Here is a 22,495-nt window from a genome sequence, read left to right as displayed (position 1 = left end):
AATATTTGATGGTTGATTTTCTTTGGGCAGTGTCCGGAAACTCGATATCAAGCCAAGTTTTTGCTTCAACTGTATTTTTCCCTTGAAAAAGCCATATGTTATCAACACGTGAAATTCCCTTTTATCTATTTTTTACACAATAACGAAAGTTGTTTCACTCAAAATCATCTCAAACGCATCGCGTCTTTTGAGGGTTAGGGCTAACAAAAAAATATATGGATTAATTGTAGTAGCGCCATCTATGTGTCAGGCCGGGGACTTTTCAATGGACTTGTTAGTTATTATTAAATTGTTGTTAAAACTACTTGATTTTACTTTAAATATTTAATATTTAAAGTTGAAATAATGTTAATTTAAAATATTTTTATAATGATTGTAAATTAATTTTTAGAGACGATATGCATTTTCAAATATTACTACCAAAACCTCTGTACATTATTTTATATCTCTGGTAATATTTGAATTTCGTAGTAGTAAATTATGTTTTAAATCTATTTCAATTATGTTCAGTCAAGTCCAGACATTTACTTGTCGTCGTGTTTGATCAGGCTCTCCTTCGGGAAAGATTGGTCAGCCATATTCATTTCCTGTGATGATTTTCAAAGATTACTACCAAAACCTCTGTACAATATTATTTTTCAATATCTATATCTCTGGTAATCTTTATATATTAGTATGAATGTTGATTATTAACCATTTAACAGTTGTTTTTGTCTAACACAACTAGTAAATATAAATTATAAAGGTAAAATAATTAAAATCCGACTTTATTCATATAGTGGATTTGATATATTTTTCGTAACTTTGGATCGTTAGTCACAAAAATTAGTAATATATTTAGTCAGTGCTCTTCGACTAAACTATACAGAATGAGTGGTAGTGGGAAGGAGCAAAGTTTGATGAGTAAGATGGGTTAAGAAGGGTTTTCCAAGCATTCCCATGTAGATTTCCATGGATTTTGAAGGAAGCGATTTAAATTTCTTATGTTACCATATCATTTAATCATATTTTTACCTATACAATAAACGACTATATTCAATGTCTTGCCCAAATACATTATTACATATACATTTTCAACTCTTTTGTTTTGTTTTAGGCGTTAGAATTCTCTTATACTTTACTACAGCAATGATATTTGATATCTTACATCAATTATTAGGATTAAAATGAAAGAAATGTATTAAATATATATAAGAATGACAAATTTGCATTATTACCTTTGCTATCTTCTTTGAAGTCGTATTTTGATACTATACATTCACAACATTCCAAGTAGCCTTACTTATGTATAATATAATTTTCGTTCGCTTATAGGCGGGTATTATATCTGGTGAATATAGCGTGTAGTGTAAGTGGCTATGTGTTGTCCAACTATGATAGTTGTTAGTCTAACAACCTTTTATCTTTCTATATTTGTATCAAATGTAATTGATGCGAATTCTAGAAAATTATAACAGACTATTTCAGTTTTTTTCTTTTAATTCATTTACTTCAACTATTTGCAGGTGGCTTTTAAATGACCTAAGCCTACTGGATTCGATAAGTTTCGATTACATTTTATATTAAATATAGGTAAAGGAAAATTATGTAAATTTTGATTAAAATGAGTTTAAATTGAAATGAGTGTATTGAAACTAAACTAGAGCTTCAATGATTCGGAGATTTCTATGAATTTGATGAAGTAGCATGAGTGTTAAAATTTTCATAAGGACGTTTAAAATGAAATTAATTCATATATTTGTACTAAGAGTGTTATTGAACAAAGTGTGCAAATAATTTCTTGGAAGTTATTTATCCATTGTTCTGTTAATTGACATGCAATAAAAAGACACTAAATTCATATGTGGAACAAATTTATGCACTTTAAATTTATTTAAAGACAGATACAGACGATTCCATATGGTTGAAATGCACTTTTAATAACTGCTTCCCTTTTGGTAGTGGAATAAAGTGGACATTATAATACTTTACTTTAAGTACAGTACCTTACTGGATAGTTATGTTGCATAAAATTGGGCTAAATTGGTTTTTATTATATGTTACAAGCAGAAGACTGAATACGTTCAACCGCAATATTAATGTCTTGAAAATGGCTACAACAAAATTTGATTTATATTCTTTACATTGGCATCATATCATTAGAACTAAAGTTTTTTTTAAATAACAAATGTGTTCAAACGTATTTTAAATAAAACGGTGAAAATGGGTAAGATATGAAATAAAAAATGGTCGCAAACCATTCAAGTTTAAGATCCATTAACTTGATGCTGATTATCTAGGTATTAACTAGCTACTATATTACTACGACTTGGTGACCTAGTGTTGTTGGATTATTTTTAAATAAAAATGATGTAACATAAATGACAAAACTGATAGCTTAAGTTGAATTCATATTGGATTATTTAGTTTAACTTTTAATATTAAACTAGAATATTTTAAACCAAAATTAACTTATTATTCGAATATACAGTTGGAATTTAATGACCTTCTTTTTGCGCGAATATAGCAAAATACTTGGGCATTAAACAAGATGTTTAGTGGAAAAGTTTCTCAAAACTAAAAAGCAAGCCCCAAAAATATATGACTTTTTGAACTTCAATTTACCAAGTCGTTATTATATAAATCAGTATGGACATTTCGCTCAAAAATGTGGAGATGGAGAAGAAATCAGAAATAAATTTAATATAAACCTGTCAAAACAAGGATCCAAGAGTATTTGGAATATTGTCAATGTACTAGGGTAGATTAGAAATGAGGACATCCACAAGAACTTAGGGTATAGATCTATCAATATAAGCGAAGCAGAACAAAATCATAATAAATAATTACCAGATGGAAACTAATTGTAATAAATACACCATGTAGGTTTAGATAAAAAAGGGTCTTCTTGGAAAGACGTTAAGAAGAAGTCGTTTTTTTTATTTGTATACATTAATATCCAACAAAAAAGAGAAAATTAACATACCACAATATTAGTTAACTTTATTTAAATTAAGTTATTGATTGATGCAAATGAGTAAACATTAGGTTTTTTTGTAATGCACTACATTTCCTTTGGTGGATTCTTCACACAATTTCACAAAATGACAGCTTTCTAGCGGATGTTAGGTCGCCTAGAACAATAAAATGCATTAGACATTAGATATTAGAATAAATAGAAACTTAATAACAATAACTTAATGTTTACTTATTTATATCAATAATGAAGAATGTTTAAATTAGGTTTCAAATAAGGCTTATGTTGCATTAAAAGAACGACGAACTAGTATTGGAATTTCACTCGAAGCAATGATTATGTATGTGATAAGAAAGAAAGTTTTGTAAATGTGTCACAATAAGGCTGTAAAAGTCAGCTATTTAGTTAATTTAGTTTGAAGATATAGTGGGTGTGACCAAAAAGTTATTTTATGCGAACATACATAACATGTCAGTTGAAAAGTCCCCGGCCTACCGTAGTAAAACACATTTGCTTGGCAATTTTTTTTATTCAACATAATTCACTTTAAGGGTGGTACACTGATTGTAGCAACCCTCCAACTTTTCGATAACATTTCTGTAGTATGATTTGCCCTTTGCTTAAAAATAGGCCTGAGTTTCGGTGATCACCTCTTCTTTCGACGAACATTTCTTTCCAACAAGCATTTCTTTGAGATTTGAGAAAAGGAAATAGTCGCTGGGGGCCAGATCTTGAGAATAGAGTGGATGAGGAAGCAATTCAAAGCCCAATACATGGATTTTTGCCATCGTTTTCACTGACTTGTGAAACGGTGCATTGTTTTTATGAAGCACCACTTTCTTTTTCTTCAAATGCGGCCGTTTTTGGGCGATTTTGTCCTTCGAACGGCCCAATAACGCTATGTAATAGTCGTTTAATAGTCCCTTCCTTTTTTAAGGTAGTCAATGAAAATTATTCCATGCGAATCCCAAAATACAGACGCCATAAACTTGCCAGCCGACTGTTGCGTTTTCCCACGCTTTGGAGCGGGTTCATCGTGTGCAGTCCACTCAGATTGGAATGTTTTATCCATTGTCACATATCGATGCAAAAACTCGGGTATATTACGGTTGATCATCTTCAAACACTGTTCCGAATCATCAGCTCGTCGTTGTTTTGGGTCAAAAGTGAGCATTTTGTACAGAGGTTTTCCATACCCAATTATTTGTGAATGATATGATGTACACGTTTAGTTGATATCTTTAGGGTGTCTGCTATTTCATTCAGTTTCAATTTATGGTCATTCAAAATCATTTCAAACAAAATACTATAATTCACAAACTAATGATCCGACAGCTGACAAATTTATACACGCATCTCCTGAGGGTTAGGGCTAACTAAGAAACATATGGATTTAATACTAGTAGCGGCGCCATCTATGTGTCAGTCTGGGGACTTTCCTGTTGACCTGTTATATCTACAATATATTTCAATTTTGTCAATAAAATATATTTAAATGACGATAATGTCTTTATTTTTATTGTGTTAAATTTGTAGAATTTCGTAAAAAAACTTAGTTTTTCAACAATTATTGTCGTTTGATAAGGATAATATGATTTGATGATTTAAAATACATTTGAATATATATAAAGACATTTTATTATTCAATTTAATATTTTTAAAATTCAATATACTTTTTTCAGTGATCATAACCTCTCTGAGGTAAGCATTCTGAAGACCTTTCTGAAAGCATTGAAAGACGTTTCCATAACCTTATTCCATTCATGAATTATTCGATATTTCTAAGGGAGCTAAATCCGCCGAATAGGATCATTATAGTAACAATTGCTCTTTATAATTTATTAATTTTCATAGTGGCTTTTTTATGAAAATAAAAAACAAAGGTTTTTTTTCTTATGAATTTTTACATCTAGGTGATTCAATAGCAATATGAACTTATTGTTCTTTCAGTTTGGACGTAATACTACAAGTAAATACATTTTTTCACTTTAAAGAATTGGTACTAACATTGCTTCGCTTCTTTCTGACGTTAGTTGTTGACATTTTTCAGTTTCCTGAATGATTTTCATACAGTCGGTAGTATTATGAAGTGTAGAAATATGTTTTATGTAATATTAATGCAATATATTTTATTTAAAGTATTGTCTATGGTTAGATAAGGCTTTCTCACATATTTCAGTTGGTATACAAATTTCGTTTTTAAAAATGTCTCTGTTTTTCGATGCTATTCAGGATTCAGTTCAGGATTCTCCTCCTCTTCTTCATTTAAATAGTTTTATGAAGTAATCCACTAATCAGATCAGGTGGTCTTAAACGTTTCAGTCTACGCATTTCATTATCACGTCGCATATTTAGGTAATTAGCGAGTACATTGGGATGCACTGATACTCTTTCGAAGTACTTCACACAAACACGTTGAATTACATTCGTTATAGGTTCTAGAGGAATATCGCGTTTTATCACTTTATTTGAAACATAATAAGGAGCATCAACAATGGCACGCAACACCTTATTTTGGAACCGTTGAATGATGTATATATTAGATTTGCTAGCGGTACCCCATAGTTGGATTCCATATGCCCAAATGGGCTTGAGTATAGACTCATACAGCAATACCTTGTTATCTAATGATAACTTGTATTTGCGCCCGATGAGCTAATACATTTGATATATTTTGAGTCCAAGTTGTTTCCGTTTGGAGAGTATGTGCTTCTTCCAGGTTAGGCGTCGATCTAAGTGCATACCAAGATATTTAACATGCTCTGCTTGGGGGAGTTAACGATGATTGATATTCACTGGTGGACATGTTCTTCTAGGCAGGGTAAACGTTATATGCGTGGATTTTGTTTCATTGGCTTTAATGCGCCATGTCTTCAACCATAATTGTATTTGCTCCAGGTGGGTTTGTAGGTTTATTGATGATGTGACTGGATCTTCATGGGATGCTAAGATCGCTGTGTTGTCTGCATATGTTGCCACAGTAGTTATTTTTGTGGTGGACAGATTTAGTAATAGTATTAATATAATATGAATTTATAAATTAGTTTGTTACTGTTTTTGTTAGTTTATTATTGTTTTGTTGTATAGCGTTGTATTATTAATCGCTGCGATCTTTTGTCAAGCTGAGATCATCTTCCGACTTATCTGATCTGCTCTGATTTTTGTGTAAGATGATGTTTCCAATTTAACCTACTATCGATATCGGCATCCGAACTGATTTTGTTTAAGGAATCGGGCATCTCTCAAATGATATAAGTAAATTTTTGTTATTTCGCCACCAGGCAACATTGACATCTCTAATTCTAATATCTAATCCATTTGTGGATCTTGTTGACTGCTACTTATACTTTTTCTATTACCTTAGGCAGAGATATTTCCTTTTTATACAAAATTTCACGGTGCTCAATATAGGCACAAATATTTTGTAACAGAATATAAAACATTATAAATATTGAGACGTAAAATAACCTTTGAGGTATATTCTATTTATAAAAGTCCATTTTTAATGAAATTATTCCATTATAAACGATCACGTATTCTCTTATTTTATCAATTAAGTGGGTGCTTGTTAGTATATACATATCTATTTCATTAATATAATGTTTGCAGATAAAAATGTTTTTTTTAAGATGTAAACATGAATCTAATCGCATTCATTATAAATACTTCTGTTCTAAATATAAATATAAACGAAATGACGAAGTAAAAGGTATTTTTTTGTAAATATATGATATATTGAGACTTAATTCTTATCAGAGCCATCTGTTAGTCTTAATTGTGACGCTACGAAGCTTTTGTCATTTTGTCATTACTATGTTTGATTTGATTTTGAAACTTGTAAGGAAATATTGGACATACATCCAGCTTAAATGCATAAATAACTTGCAGAAGGGTTAGTAATTGATTAACCAACAGTTGAGAAATATCTGGACGGCTTGGAAAACTGTCTAAATAAAAGAAAATTATATGAGAAAAGAAACTATTACGGTGTCTTCCTTAGTGTGGCAAAAAGATGACTTTTCCGTAGATGTGTTGCATTGATAAAAAGGGGACATTTCTGCAAACGTGTTGTTATTGGCGATATAAAGCAGATGTATTAAAAGGTCATGGTATAATCACACATAAGCTTATTTTATGTAATATTTTGTAGCACTAACAAGTAGTGGTGTATTCTGATATTTTAAAAGTAAATGAAAATTTCTGCTGAGGTTTATCAACACCAATTGAAGAGTTTTTATGAAGAACTAAAAAATTAGCAGCAATTGCGAGTAAAATTGCATATTGTTGCACAATAACGCTACCGACACATTGTGTCTCTTGCATCTAATATATACTGTTACAATTCATATTTTCATTTCATATTTTTTTCAATCACTTTATATTTACCATAAATAGTGTTTGATATTAGAAAAACAATATAATAATATCTGTTGAAACGACGCGGGATTTATCTTTGATGCTCAGACGACAACGAAAGCCGGTACGTATTACGTGACTGAATATACCTGATATGAATGAATAGTACCGAACAGAATTAGAATAAATAGTTCTAGTACGAAAAAACAAAACGTTTCTTCAATTAACAACCGTTGATGTATAACTAAACTGACATAATAACATATTTCCTGTGGGTTGATGATAACATTAAACGTACCAGGTCTTCATTCAAATCAGATCAGGTTAGTTGGGATTGCAAATTTATTATTTTTTAAATTCTGAGTTTAAAACTATTGATATAAGGTCTTAGAATTTGGTTGTGCTTGTTATTTTCCTATAAAATGTAATGCTTGATTAATAAACGGAACTGACTGTTATTGTTAAAGCGTTTTAGGAGACACCTAGTCACTACTTTTAGGAGGATTTTCCATTTAAGCGTCACTAAGTAGGTTTTCATAGATGTTACTAGCGTTAGGTCCAGTAAAAAGAAGTCAATTACTTTTCCAACAGATGGTTTACATTACGAAGATGACATTTTTTAATAAAACAAAATATATTTGCCAGTTTAGTGAATGGTTGACTGAATTTTATTTAAACACACATCAAATATGGACACCAGCAAAGCGAAAATACGCTATATTTTAGAGCTTTTCGTCGAAAAAGGTGAAAACGCAAACCAGGCGGCTGAAAATGTGAATGGTGTTTACGGTTCTGATACTGTAGCAGCTAATTAAGTCCAGTTTTGGTTTTGTCGATTTCACTATGGTAATATCGATGTCAGATGTAGTATCGAACATATAGACAATATCATGAATATGGTTGAATTCGACTGATATATAAACAACTGTTCTACGTTTGGTACATATGGAAAATGCTGGATACGAAAAGAAATCTTATGTAACTACATATATATATACATACTAATCGGATGCTACATGAGTTAAGCCAACAAATCTTATGACCTGAATCTGCGAATCGAAAATCGACACATTTCTGAAGCTGACGGCCATTGACGATGAAAAATTGATCATTTAGAATAAAGTCAAGCAAAAATGGTACCGGTCGAAGCACTGAGTCGGCACAAAGCATTATGTCTAGGCACACCAGACGGTCAGCAAGGTTTTGCTGTGTGGTTGGTGGGTTTGGCAAGGAATACTTCCGCGACAAGACGCATTCTTCATTATGACCTTTAATAATATACATTATTTTAGATTCTACGACTAAAGACGCTTCATGGTATTCATGTAAACGTTATAAAGAGACAGCTATGGGTTACTTATAGGTTCCGCGTAACATTTTCCATTAATTTTGGATAACACATTTCAGTTGTTCATCATTATTAAATTCTTTAAAATTTTAATATTTTACTCTGATATAGAGTTTTTAATGAGTTTGGCAGTATGATCTGCAGCATTATCTTGATGAAACATATAATTCTGACCGGTAATTTGTGTTCCATATTTGGCTAACTTTTCTTCAATATATTTAATATAACTTACTACTACATATATTTTATATATATACTATTAATTTTCCCAGATATCAATTTGTTCCTCTTTTACCTTCAAACCCTATAGCAACCCGACATATAACACTTCCTCTACCCAACTGTCTGCGACTCAAAATCCCGTATTTTTTTTCTTAAATCATGATAGTCATATTTATATTTATCAAGGCCACCCAAACTGAAGTCCTTTTCGAACGAATTTCGAATATTACATGACGCTACTTTTTTTCAGTGAGATATGTTCGGCAAATTTTAAGCGTTCTCTCTTATGTTTTTCACTTAAAGGTGGTTTCTGATAAACTTTCTTTCTTCTTAAAATCATGTAGATGTTGAATTTTTCATATATTGGTTTTTATGCCAGCAGCAGAAGAGATTTTATTTGCTGTTGAGGTAGAATTTGAAGCAACTCGCAAAATTGGACATCTATTATTTATGACCCTTGATCGGTTCCTCCATTTTTTATATAATTTTCCGGGTTTTTTAGATAATTCATGATGACTATTTTAGGTATGTTTATTAAATTTATTGTTCATGTTTTTCGATTACTGTTTATACTAATTTTATCTGTATTACATAGGCGATGAACATACCGAATTAAATCCCATCTATTCAGGAGTTCCGCAAGGTAGTGTACTGGGTCCAGTACTGTATCATCTGTATAAGGCTGATCTGCCCACCACAAAAATAACTACTGTGGCAACATATGCAGACGATACAGCAATCTTAGCATCCCATGAAGATCCAGTCACAGCATCAATAAATCTACAAACCCACCTGGAGCAAATACAATTATGGTAGAAGACATGACCAAAGCAATGCCAAGAGGCCTTAAAGCCAATGAAACAAAATCCACGCATATAACGTTTACCCTGCGTAGAAGAACATGTCCACCAGTGAATATCAATCATCGTCAACTTCCCCAAGCAGAGCATGTTAAATATCTTGGTATGCACTTAGATCGACACCTAACCTGGAAGAACCACATACTTTCTAAACGAAAACAACTGGGACCAAAATTATATCAAATGTATTGGCTCATCGGGCGTAAATCCAAGTTATCATTAGATAATAAGGTATTGCTGTATGAGTCTATACTTAAGCCCATTTGGGCATATAGAATCCAACTATGGGTTACCGCTAGCAAATCTAATATATCCATCATTCAACGGTTCGAAAAGAAGGTGTTGCGTACCATTGTTGATGCTCCGTACTATATTTCAAATAAAGTCATACAACGCGATATTCCTCTAGAACCTATAACGAGTGTAATTCAACGTGTTTGTGTGAAGTACTTCGAAAGAGTGTCAGTGCATCCCAATATACTCGCTAATCAGCTAAATATGCGACGTGATAGTGAAGTGCGTAGACTAAAACGTTTAACACCACCTGATCTGATTACTGGACATATGTAGACTTAAAGTAGAGAATGTGACTAATTAATTAAGACAATATTTTATATAGAAGATTGCTTAATGAAGTCGTTTTCTACATGCCATGTATATATAATATAGACATAAGAAATACTTATTGCCAATAGGGCAGATTATGGACTCACGAAGAGTAATAAAGAAAAAACATGGAATACTTATACACTACAATAACTACAGCATTCACAAAAAAAAAACACTTATTAATCGTTTGCTAAATTTTATTACTATTATTATTAGCTGCTTACTACACACTGTATAGTGTTATAGTGCTATAGTTTTCTCGCGTTATTTGGGTTTAGATCTAAAACCAAGTGATTAATACCTTTTTCTGTTCATGGCCAACTATTTTGCTGATTAAAAGTCCACCTCAAGAGAGGTCAATGAATATCGACTATGCCAGTTTTTTGACAGTAAGTACATGGCGTGACAGTTATAATCAATGGCAAGATGCCGTGATAATTGCATTAAGTTTGACTAGTTAACCATAGACTGTGCTCAACTGATTCCATCAACAACATTCTTTATCAGCAAATATTACAGCGATCGTTTTAGAAGCATCTGAACTAAGCATGTTGTTTTATACACGAAATTTGCATCTACAATTTACAAATTTCCTATGTATAAAATAGTGAAGTAAAATTTTACTTAATTTGTAAAGTTGTTGTAGCACCTGATGTAATTATTTCCTTCATTCTAGCCAGTTTTTTATACCGAAATGTTATAAAATAATAAAATAAATTGTAAAAAAGATTTCTCTACCTTACCTGCTGATAAAATAAATCTTATTGTGTAATATCGAAATTGTTTTTAATAGCCAAGAAAATAAATCGTTGAATATTAAAGAAGAGCTTTCATAGCAAAAAATGTATTTATTAGGAATATTTAGTACGAATATTGAATATAGTTTATCACCTCTTTACGAAATTTCATCTTTTACAAAATTTCAGTGCTTGTGTAAAAACGTCTTTAAATCTCTTCGAATCGATTAAATTTCTGAAACCTTTCGGATAAATTTTGTTTTCAAGATTTTAGTAAAGAAGTTTTGACAGTCAACAGAGTTGAACAAAAATCGAGAGAGTTATATCGATAGCTGCCTTGTTGCTGATTGATATCCAACTAAAAAGGTTAATTTTAAGGTATAGACTGAACCAACAACAAACGGCACATAATGAATCTAAAAAAGCACCAAGATGAAATTTTTAAGAATAAGTATGTGCCCTATTTGTATAGAAATAACGAAAGCTAATTTGAGATTTTAATATATTTTAAGTAAGTAGATGCAAGACAGAATTCAAGGAAAAGCTAATTTAACTTCTAAAATAACTCAGCAGTATCTCTTTTACAATGAAAAATTTAAGGATGCCCTGTAAAGGAGGGCAGCAGTAGAGAGGAGGGTTATAAGATCGAGGGCGTTTCTATCCTTTCGTTTTTCTTTTCATTTGCATTTTGACTGCGAAATCTAGGTGATTTCTGTCTTAATAAAAGGCATCAAAGTAAATTGATGATTCTTCAGTTCAATAAGCTACTAGAACATCTAAATATTTAGAATCTTGGTAGATTGGGAATATTTAAATAGTAGAACCAAGAAGTTAATTTTGAATAATTTCTGAGAACTTTGTATAGTAGTATATGAAATACCAATCATGTTTAAAAACATGGATAATATTATATGATATAATTCAAATTGATAGTATATATGATGATTTTAATTAAATTTTCAAAAATTGGATTGGATTCGCCTACACATCAAAATTTCTTTCTCTAAATCGAGAAAACCCAGTGCGTTACTGATTAGAGTACCACACTTTAAAAAAGTATATTTTTTACCAAATTGATGCGAAATATTTTGACTATAGATTAATTTTAAAAATATGGATACCATGAACTTTGGAGCAATACAAAGTAAATACGGCATAACGACCATTGAAAACAACAACCTTTGCAATGAAAATATTAAAAAACAAAAAAAAAATGTTTGCTAATTACCATACTGGCCTAAAATATAAACTACTAATTTGAAAAAGAATATCTGAGAGATCTGTCCACTTTTAAAACCAGGTATTTAAATATTTATGACAGTTGCGATTTTGCGTTCATTCTTTATAATGAGAAAACAATATTTCTGTCATTTTACTTGCATCAGATAGAACAGATCTCAGATATCCGTTCTAGGGAGATAACACAGTTAGTCTATTAAGATTTCTGAGAAAAGGACTACCTGCATAGATGTTGACCTTCTTTTCAACTGTTTATAATTTCCTCTTGAATTTTTACATTTATTATCGCATATTGGTTCAATATATTTTGTGTATTGGCCCTGTTTACCAATAAGTTCTTTTTCACACTTTAAGTGAATTTTAATCAGCTTTACTTCTTTAGGATCTCATATTCATTTATTATATAAGACAATTATTATCAATGACATTATTACCATTTTGATGCTTCTCCTCTGTGTAAGAAAAATATTAATTTATTGTAAGTTAAAGTAAACTATCAACTAATAATTAGAATGACAATAATTTTTGATGATAAATTTGTCTGTGTTTTTTTTGGAATTTTACCAGTCCAGAGGCGGAAAGCGACCAAATTCCTAAAACAATCTTGTCCACACAGTCCACCTATAAGAGGTCTACGTAGAAATTGGGCAAGTATTTGCTGACCGCCTAGGAAAAACATTTAAACTAAACGAATCTTATTGCAAAACTTCGTTGGAAGGAACAGGTGCAAAAGAAAAGGAAGGAAATGGAGTTAAAATATAAGATGTATTAGTTAATTGGAACAAAACCGCAATTATCAGTACATAATAAATTATATAAGCATGTGTTGAGACCTATATGGACATACAATTCATTACAGTTCAATTATAACAAGTATTGTAATTGAACCGAGGTACTACAGGTCTGATTACATACACCGAAACCTTCAGATAGGGACTGTCCCCAGGAAATCAAGATAATTGCAAGGAGACATCAGGACACACTCAATTCCCATGTTAATGTCGTAGTGATAAGCATCTTGGATAACATGAGAATAAGACACAGACTAAAAAAAAAAAAACAAATCATTTGATCTTGTGTAGTGTAGTGTAGTGAGGCGTATTTAATATGGCCGATGGGCCATATTAAATCCAGATATAACAAGTCAATTGAAAAGTTCCCAGCCTGACACTTGTTGGCTGTCGGATCATTAGTTTGTGAATTATAGCATTTTCAGTGAATCAACTTTTATTATTGTGAAAAAAAAAAATGAATAAAAAGGAATTTCGCGTCTTGATAAAATATTGCTTTTTGGAGGAAAAATATGCAGTTGAAGCAAGAACCTGGCTTGATGCCGAGTTTCCGAACACTGCCCCAGGAAAATCAACCATCAAGCATTGGTATATTAGTTTAGATGTGGTGAAATAAGCACATAAGAAGACGGTGAACTCAGTGGACGTCCAAAAGAGGTTGTTACCGACCAAAATATTTAAAAAATCGACAAAATGATTTTGAATGACCGTAAATTGAAATTGAATGAAATAGTACATTTTACACTGTAAAGGAAGAAGAAATTTCTTCCCAGCGAGCATTCTTCTGAGATCTGAGAACAGGAAATAGTCTCTGGGGGCCAGATCTGGAGAATACGGTGGATGAGGAAGCCATTCGAAGCGTAATTCATGGATTTTTGCCATCATTTTCCCTGACTAGTGACACGGTTCATTGTCTTGGTGAAGCAGCACTTTCTTTTTCTTCAAATGCGGCCGTTTTTCGGCGATTTCGTCCTTCAAACGGTCCAATAACGCTATGTAATAGTCGCTGTTGATGGTCCTTCCTTTTTCAAAGTAGTCAATGAAAATTATTCTATGCGCATCTTAAAATATAGACGCCATAACCTTGCCAGTCGACTGTTGCGTTTTACCACGCTTTGGGTTCATCGTGTGTAAGACCACTCGGACGACTGTCGGTTGGACTTCAGAGTGAAATGATGGAGACATATTTCATACATTGTCGCATATCGACGCAAAAACTTTATATTATTGATTTATTAAATTAAAGGTTTATTAGGCTTGATTAACACATCTTCATCTGCTATTACGCTAAGAATCATCAACTCGTCGTTGTTTTTGGTCAAAAGTGAGCTCGCGCGGCACCCCCTTTGCACAGAGCTTTCTCATACTCAAATATTCGTGAATGATATGATATACACGTTCAGTTGATATCTTTAGAGTGTCTGCTATTTTATTCAATTTCAATTTACGGTCATTCAAAACCATGTTGTGAATTTTTTATATGTTTTCGTCGGTAATAATCTCTTTTGAGCGTCCACTGCGTTCACCGTCTTCGACGCTCATTTCACCACGTCTAAAATTAGCATACCAATCCTTGATGGTTGATTTTCCTAGGGCAATGTCCGGAAACTCGGCACCAAGGCAAGTTCTTGCTTCAACTGTATTTTTTCTCTTAAAAAAGCAATACTTTATGTACATGCGAAATTCCTTTTAATCCATTTTTTTTCACAATAATAAAAGTTGCTTTTTAATTTATTTCAATTTTTACACGTATCTTTTGAGAGTTAGGGCTAACTAAAAAACATATGGATTTAATTCTAGTGACCTGATATATTAGGACTGAAAGTTACTGTTTTGCTCTTATTCTCTCTCTCTTTCTTTTAAGTGAGTTAACCAAAACGATATTGAAACTCAAGTGCACGACGCACAGTTTTTATGGTTTTCGAAGAGGTTTTTTTGTTGACAGCCGTCCTATTCAGCGAATAAAGAATAATTACAATATAACTGGTGTCATTTTATTGCTACTAAATCGTTCTATCATCTGTTACTACTATTTTTTATCGTTCTAAGCAATAAAGCCGACCGCAGTCCGAGCGAAAAAAAATGAAAAGATTCGTCAGAACGACAGAAGTCGTAATTTGGAGAGAGACGAGAGCGGTTTGCGTTGAGGCCAGAAAATGGTCGCCGGTCATTAAAGGGTATCTGTGCCGGTAGAAATGGCGAAATTGGTGAATTTTGTTTCCGGGTGTCGTGACCGGTAGTCAGTCAGCGAACTATAATTTCTTTGCGGGTTTATTAGTGGCGCAGCCAACCGAAAGGTACACAAAGTAGTCATTGTCCGAATATGAGTTTTAAAGATAATTTTAATTGAAATATTTTCATTTCTTTTCGAACTGCTGCTGACACGTAACTGTACTTTTATACCGCATGATTAAAAAATGATCGACATATAAATATGTCGTTTTAATTTAATTTGATTTTAATATATAGCCTTATAACTTGGACATATACACAGATAAACCCCCTTTTTCGTTTATTTGTTCAAATATTTTAAAATATTTCATGTCCGAAATGTACTTAATACATTCCTGCATGTTCTGATTTTGATCAAAATATTTTTCTGGCAATTCAAGAGGCGTGGTGTGTTACGAACTGATAGAACCAGATGAAACAAATGATCAATTTGAACCATGCATTGATCGAAAACGAGTAGAATGGGCCCGAAGACACGGTGAAGTGATTTAACAGCACGATAGCGCGCGGTCTTATAAAGCAAAACCGACCAAGGAAACGTTGAAATCACTTGGATGAGACATATTATTGCACCCGCCGTACTCTCTAGATTTTGCCCCTCTCGACTATTAACTTTTCACATCAATGGGGTACGTGTTTGCACAGCAGCAGCACTTCGCCAATTTCGAAGCATGAATGGTTTTGCTCAAAGGACAAACAGTTATTTCGGATGGCATCCGTAAATATGCCGATCCGATGTAAATATCCAATCGCCCGATATTTGGAATAAATACATTTTCAGTTTTCTTGAAGACTTTTCGATGCACCGTGTAAGGCCATGAAAGCCATTTCTCAATAAAATAAAAGTATCTTAGTTTTATTTTGATGGCAATATTCCCCTTCTAAACACATACTTTAGCAAGTTGGTTAATTTGACCATCAACGCCATTTTTCTTTTACGTCAACATTCTCACTCTATCAACTATTTTAAATAACTCTATTTGGATTATTATTGTTGGTGATATATGTTATATTAAATATATTGGGAAAATAATACAGTCGAAAACTACTATAATTTTTTACAGTTAAATATGTTTCAACTGACTGAGAAGTCTTAATATTCACAATTTTCGGTACTATTTACCGCTCGATATTTATATATTTAAGTACCCCCGAACAGTTTTAATAACACACAATCAAAATCGCCGAAAAATGCACCTGTTTTAATATTTCATTAATATGTAAATCCCACAGTTCCTTTTTATCTTGATTTTGAATTGAATTTATTACGCCAAATATCTTTTGATCAACGGTTAATCCAAATTAGATTTACCCCTTATCCGATTATATTTTCATGGTTTATAATTGGCTTACGGGATAATTTGCAAATTTTTGACCGGAATTTGCAAATCATTGTTTGATTAATCCATTGTCCAGTTGGTTGTACGAAAAGGTCCGATAAAAAAGAACATCTCTTAATTACACGGGAACAAAAACATATTTTTTGATTGTAAATTCTCTTCTGTTTTCGTTAATATTGAAATTTAGAGCCTTTACGGTTTAATAAGTCAGTATTTTACTCTATACTAAAATTTAAATTTTTCCGCCATTGGCCGTTGGAAAGAATTCATAACGTTTTACTAAAGATGCCATCTAACAAGTAATATAGCATTCCGTAGTTTTAATGCAAAATATTTGTAACTATAGAACAATTTTATGTTAATAAGTATGGAGACCATACACTTTTAGGAAATTTTTAAATTTTTTTTGTTTATTAATATATTATTACTAGGCGTTGGCGACTAAAAATTTGTCTTTACAGTAACTTCTTTCCTAGACATATTTCAGGCTTATGACAATTTATGGTATACGGGCTTGCAGGTTAAATTAAAGAAATTTCATTCGGACTATCAGTGACTAAAATCGAATCTCACTGACAGACATTTTACTGTGAGATACGGCGATGAACATACCGAATTAAATCCCATATATTCAGGAGTTCCGCAAGGTAGTGTACTGGGTCCAGTACTGTATCTTCTGTATACGGCTGATCTGCCCACCACAAAAATAACTACTGTGGCAGCATACGGCAGACAACACTGCAATCTTAGCATCTCATGAAGATCCAGTCACAGCAATGAACTTTCAAATCCACCTGGAGCAAATACAATTGTGGTTGAAGACATGGCGATAAAGAAGCCTATAAAACAAAATCCATGTATACAACATTTACCCTGCGTGGAAGAACATGTTCACCAGTGAATATCAATCATTGCCAACTTCCCCAAGCAGAGGATGTTAAATATTTTGGTATGCATTTAGATCGACGCCTAACCTGGAAGAAGCACATACTGGCTAAACTGAAATAGCTTGGACCTAAATTATATCAAATGTGTTGTCTCATCGGGTGCTAATCCAAGTTATTATTAGATAACAAGGTATTGATACATATAAGTCTATACTCAAGCCTATTTGGTAATATAGAATCCAACTATGGGGCACCAAGTGTTGCGTGCCATTGTTGATATTCCGTACTATGTGTGGAATGAAATGATGCAACGAGATATTCCTCTAGAACCTATAACGAGTGTAATTCAACGTGTCCGTGTAAAGTACTTCGAAAGAGTGTCAGTGCATCCCAAAGCTTTAGAATAAGACTAATTAATTAAGACAGTATTTTATACAGGAGATCACTTAATGAAATGGTTTTCTACGATGTATATATATAATATAAACATAAGCAATACTTATTACCTATTGTGCAGATTATGGAACTACTAAGAGTAATAAAAGAACGGTGATTTTACACTATGTGCTTATCTATGAAGACCCATTGGCTCTTAGTTGATCTCTAATAAAGTAAGAGTTAGTATTATTTTTCAATGGTTTTTCCATTTAGTGCATTACATAAGATCACAGTATAGTTCTGTTCAGTCTGCGTCCTAACTCAATGTTGTTAAGAGTTACAGACTTGGGGTTTAAATGGGTGTGAAGCCTTTCCTCATACCATTTTTGCGAATATTTTAATTTATTGTTAACAGTTAGAGTCTGAAGGTCTGGAAGTAATTGTTCCTATATGTATTTGGGTGCGTCCACAACACTTCTCAGGACCTTATTGAGGAATACTTGTTTGATGCTTACATTACTTCGCGCAGAAAATCATTATTGAATTCTATAGGTCCATATAAGTTTTAGTGTATGCTTATGACTTTAATTCGAATTTTTTCCTTTTCTTTTTGATAGTTTCAAAATTTATTCCTAGGGATTTCGCATTGTTATTTAGGATAAGAGTATTATTCATATTTATTGGTATATGAACAGTTTGCAGGTGAATTCAATATGCACTGATTTATTCTCGTTGAGCATTTCTTCTCCACATTTGGGTCCACTTATTTATATTATTACTTGCGTTTTGCAGTTTTCTAGTTGGTCATATTTTGTACTTGAACGCTTACAGTTAACATCTTGTATTGGCGAGATGTATTCTATTTATCCTTTTTGTCTTTCAGAAATATATTCTTGGCGAAAATAAGGAAACTGGAGATTACTATCGACTATAATCGAAGAAATTATATCTTCTCGCGTGAAATTAACCTCTTATCCAAAATGTGGGTAAAAATAATAATTATAATTATTATCATGATCAATAATCAATGAATAAGACTTGTCTCTTGGTTCAAAGGTTCATTTTTAGACTAACTTACAGTATTTAGTTTGACTAAGAACATGTGATTGGTTATTATAATATTCAATTTGCTGATAATTTATAATCGCTTTCTTCATTTTTTTAAATTTTCATTGGATTTTGATGTTTATTTTTCAAATTATTGCTTTACCTACAACAAAATTTAATGTATATTCTTTTATCTATTTTTTATGAAAAAATTTAACAGTCAAAAATATCAGTACTTCTTTTATTTAATTAGTATTAAGAAATAGTATAGATTAAGATAAGTATATGTGATTAATTAATAGTATAATATAATAAATATAACCGAAAATCCGCCAAAGTATTCCCTGCCATAGTAGCAACAAACCATAACTTGGAAAAATATTTGGAAATTTGAAAAACCAATACAATTAACATCTTAATATCCACAAAAGAAGACGAAATTAAACTTTTTTCATTTCCACATAAACGAGAACATAAATCAGAATTTTCAAATTTAATAAAAAAGGAGAAACAAACAAGCTGAAGTAGCATTTCTGGAAAAGAATCTGCTTGCGTTCGGAGGTCCAAATCGATAACAACTCAATATTTACGAAGCCAAATTTACGTCGTTTCAGGGGACCTCAAGGGTCGTGATGTTTCTTTCATTCAAAGTCTTGGAGTATATTTTATGTGGGGGCGAGTCACTATGTTGCCCTTATGGCTTAATATTCTTTGAAAGTTTCCTATTTTGTTTGAACATTTCTATTATTACATAGATTTTTCGTTTATTTACGTTTATCTTGCATCTGACAAAGGTCTCATTATTTTTACTATTTATTATATTTTTTAAATATTATTGGTAATCGAGTAGTTATCGGTAATTATTGGCTTAGTAAATTATTGATATCTACTTACTTCGAAACGAGAATGGTGGTAATATAATTGGCCTGCTATTAGGAGATTTATACGGAACAACTTTGATGTCAATAGGATGTTGCGAAATGCCACACTAACCATGAATGTCCATTAATTTTGGTAACCGTGTTATTAATTGTTTTGGGACATTATTTCGCATCACGGTGTGGCAATTCGAAGTCATTGAGTGGCTTGTTTGAGAATATTTTTTATAGGAATATTTCCATCAATATTGATGTTATGAGACTGTCATACACTGTCCAATCAGCAGTTGTACCATGTAACTGAAGTAATTCTTGATATATAATTAAAAGTTATCTGTTGATCAAATAAACTATATTTTATCGAAAGAAGTTTTGGACATACGTTATCAACATGTTTAATGTATTGCCTGTTGCAATTTGTAAACTCGTTTTAGAATCAGACAATATATTCCTTCTCATTTTATTCTAGATGAAAGAGACACAATGCTGTTTGATAAGTTCGAACATGTAATCGAACTAGCCTGCTAAAAACGATCAGTTGTCAAACGTATGCAAAATTCATTAAATTTTTCAACATTCCACAATAGTGATAAGAAGTTATAAACCGGCGAACGTTGTTTTAATGCTTTGCTTATTTTGATAAATTTCAAATCTCTGCTTATTATTATATATTGCTCCTCTATCAGCTACTTTGAACAGGAACGAGATAATAGATGGCCCCCCTTGCCAGTAAAATTCGTTAAAGGTAAGCATTTTTACTGTTACATATTAATTTATTGCGATTTTTATTGAAAATATTTCTTAGCATGTTGCAGCTGCACCGAATATTAGTATGGACACGGTTACCGAAATATCTCAAAAAATTAAAATATAATCAAGAAAAGTATCGAAGATGTCTAATGAAATATCCGGATATTGTTTTCAAAAATATACAATTTTTAAAAGCATATAATAAAATGAAGGATGATTTATTATTTCAATTTATGTATTTAGATGAGACATGGATATTTCACTACGGGACCAATATACCCAAAGGTGACGAGAGTGGAAACAACTAAAGGTGAGTATATAATTAATGTATGACAACTGCAGAAAATGTTATTGTAGATTGTAAAATATTTATGTACACAGATATGTGTGTCATTGTTCAGAATATACATGAGCGTTTAGTTAAAATGTGTCAGGATAGAAATAATAGTTACTATTTTGCAGATATGGCAAATACATTAAGGAGAATATAGGTATTAACAGAATAAACGAAGGCGAAATAGAGTTATTTCAAAATGTCTTTACAAGGAAACAATGTAACCGAAGGATACAAGGCCTAAGCTGTAACAATCTACATGAAAACATAAAAGATTCGTGTATAAATTTGACAGCTGTCGGATCATTAGTTTGTAAATTATAGCATTTTAAGGGAAGCAACTTTTGTTATTGAGAAAAAAGTGGACTAAAAGGAATTTTGCGTGTTGATAAAATATTGCTTTTTGAAGGGACAAAAATACAGCTGAAGCAAAAACTTGGCTTGATGCCGAGATTCCGGACACTGCCCCAGGAAAATCAAACATCAAGGATTGATATGCTAAGTTTAGACGTGGTGAAATGAGCACCGAAGACGGTGAACGCAGTGGTTGCCCAAAAGAGGTTGTTACCGAAAAAAACATTATAAAAATTCACAAAATGATGTGGAATGACCGTAAATGGAAATTGAATGAAATAGCAGACACTCTAAAGATATCAATTGAACGTGTACATCATATCATTCACGAATATTTGGGTATAAGAAACCTCTGTGCCAAGTGGGTGCAGCGCGAGCTCACTTTTGACCAAAAACAACAACGAGTTGATGATTCCGAGCAGTGTTTGAAGATGATCAAGCGTAATAAACCCGAGTTTTTGCGTAGATATGTGATAACGGATAAAATATGGCTACATCACTTTACTCCGAAGTCCAATCGACAATTATCCGAGTGGCCTACACATGATGAACCCGCTCCAAATCGTGAAAAACGCAACAGTCGGCTGGCAAGGTTATGGCGTCTGTATCTTGGGATGCGCATGGAGTGATTTCATTTACTATCTTAGAAAGAAAGGAACACCAACAGCGACTATTACATAGCGTTATTAGACCGTTTGAAGGACGAAATCGCGGACAAAAGGCCGCATTTGAAGAAAAAGAAGGTGTTACTTCACCAAGACAATGCACCGTGTCAAAAATCCATGAATTGGTCTTCGAATTGCTTACTCATCCACTGTATTCTCCAAATCTGCCCCCCAGCTACTATTTCCTGTTCTCAGATCTCAAAAGAATGCTCGCTGTGAAGAAATTTTCGTCGAATGAAGAGGTGATCGCCGAAACTGAGGCCTATTTTGAAGCAAAGGACAAATGAGACTACAAAAATGGTATTGAAAAGTTGGAGGGTCGCTATAATCAATGTATCACCCTTGAAGGGAATTATGTTGAATGAAAAAACTAATTTTGCCAAAAAAATGTGTTTTACTGTGGTAGGCCGGGGACTTTGCAATTGACCCGTTATATTAATACAAAAACGTTATATTACAATAACATCATCGCTGAATTTGTTTTTTTTATATCAATGTGTGTGGTATCTCGC

At 32.3% G+C, this 22,495-nt stretch overlaps 1 protein-coding gene across 1 annotated transcript in view; it reads right to left on the bottom strand.

Moving 5' to 3' along the window:
* Positions 1-2,903: 2,903 nt before the first annotated feature.
* The window catches only part of LOC143193186 (insulin-like growth factor 2 mRNA-binding protein 3-A), a 36,819-nt gene continuing 17,227 nt past the window's right edge, over positions 2,904-22,495 (bottom strand). The window contains exon 4 of the mRNA XM_076399212.1: positions 2,904-3,113. Coding sequence (XP_076255327.1) covers positions 3,095-3,113 — 19 coding nt within the window. The 3' untranslated portion in view covers positions 2,904-3,094. The remainder of the gene's footprint in view (positions 3,114-22,495) is intronic.

This window comes from Rhynchophorus ferrugineus, unplaced genomic scaffold (genome assembly GCF_030347505.1).
Source record: "Rhynchophorus ferrugineus isolate W39M unplaced genomic scaffold, kcgeb_rfMv2 rfM3, whole genome shotgun sequence".
Classification (NCBI taxonomy): Eukaryota; Metazoa; Arthropoda; class Insecta; order Coleoptera; family Curculionidae; genus Rhynchophorus; species Rhynchophorus ferrugineus.
This window is presented reverse-complemented; position numbering and strand designations above follow the sequence as displayed.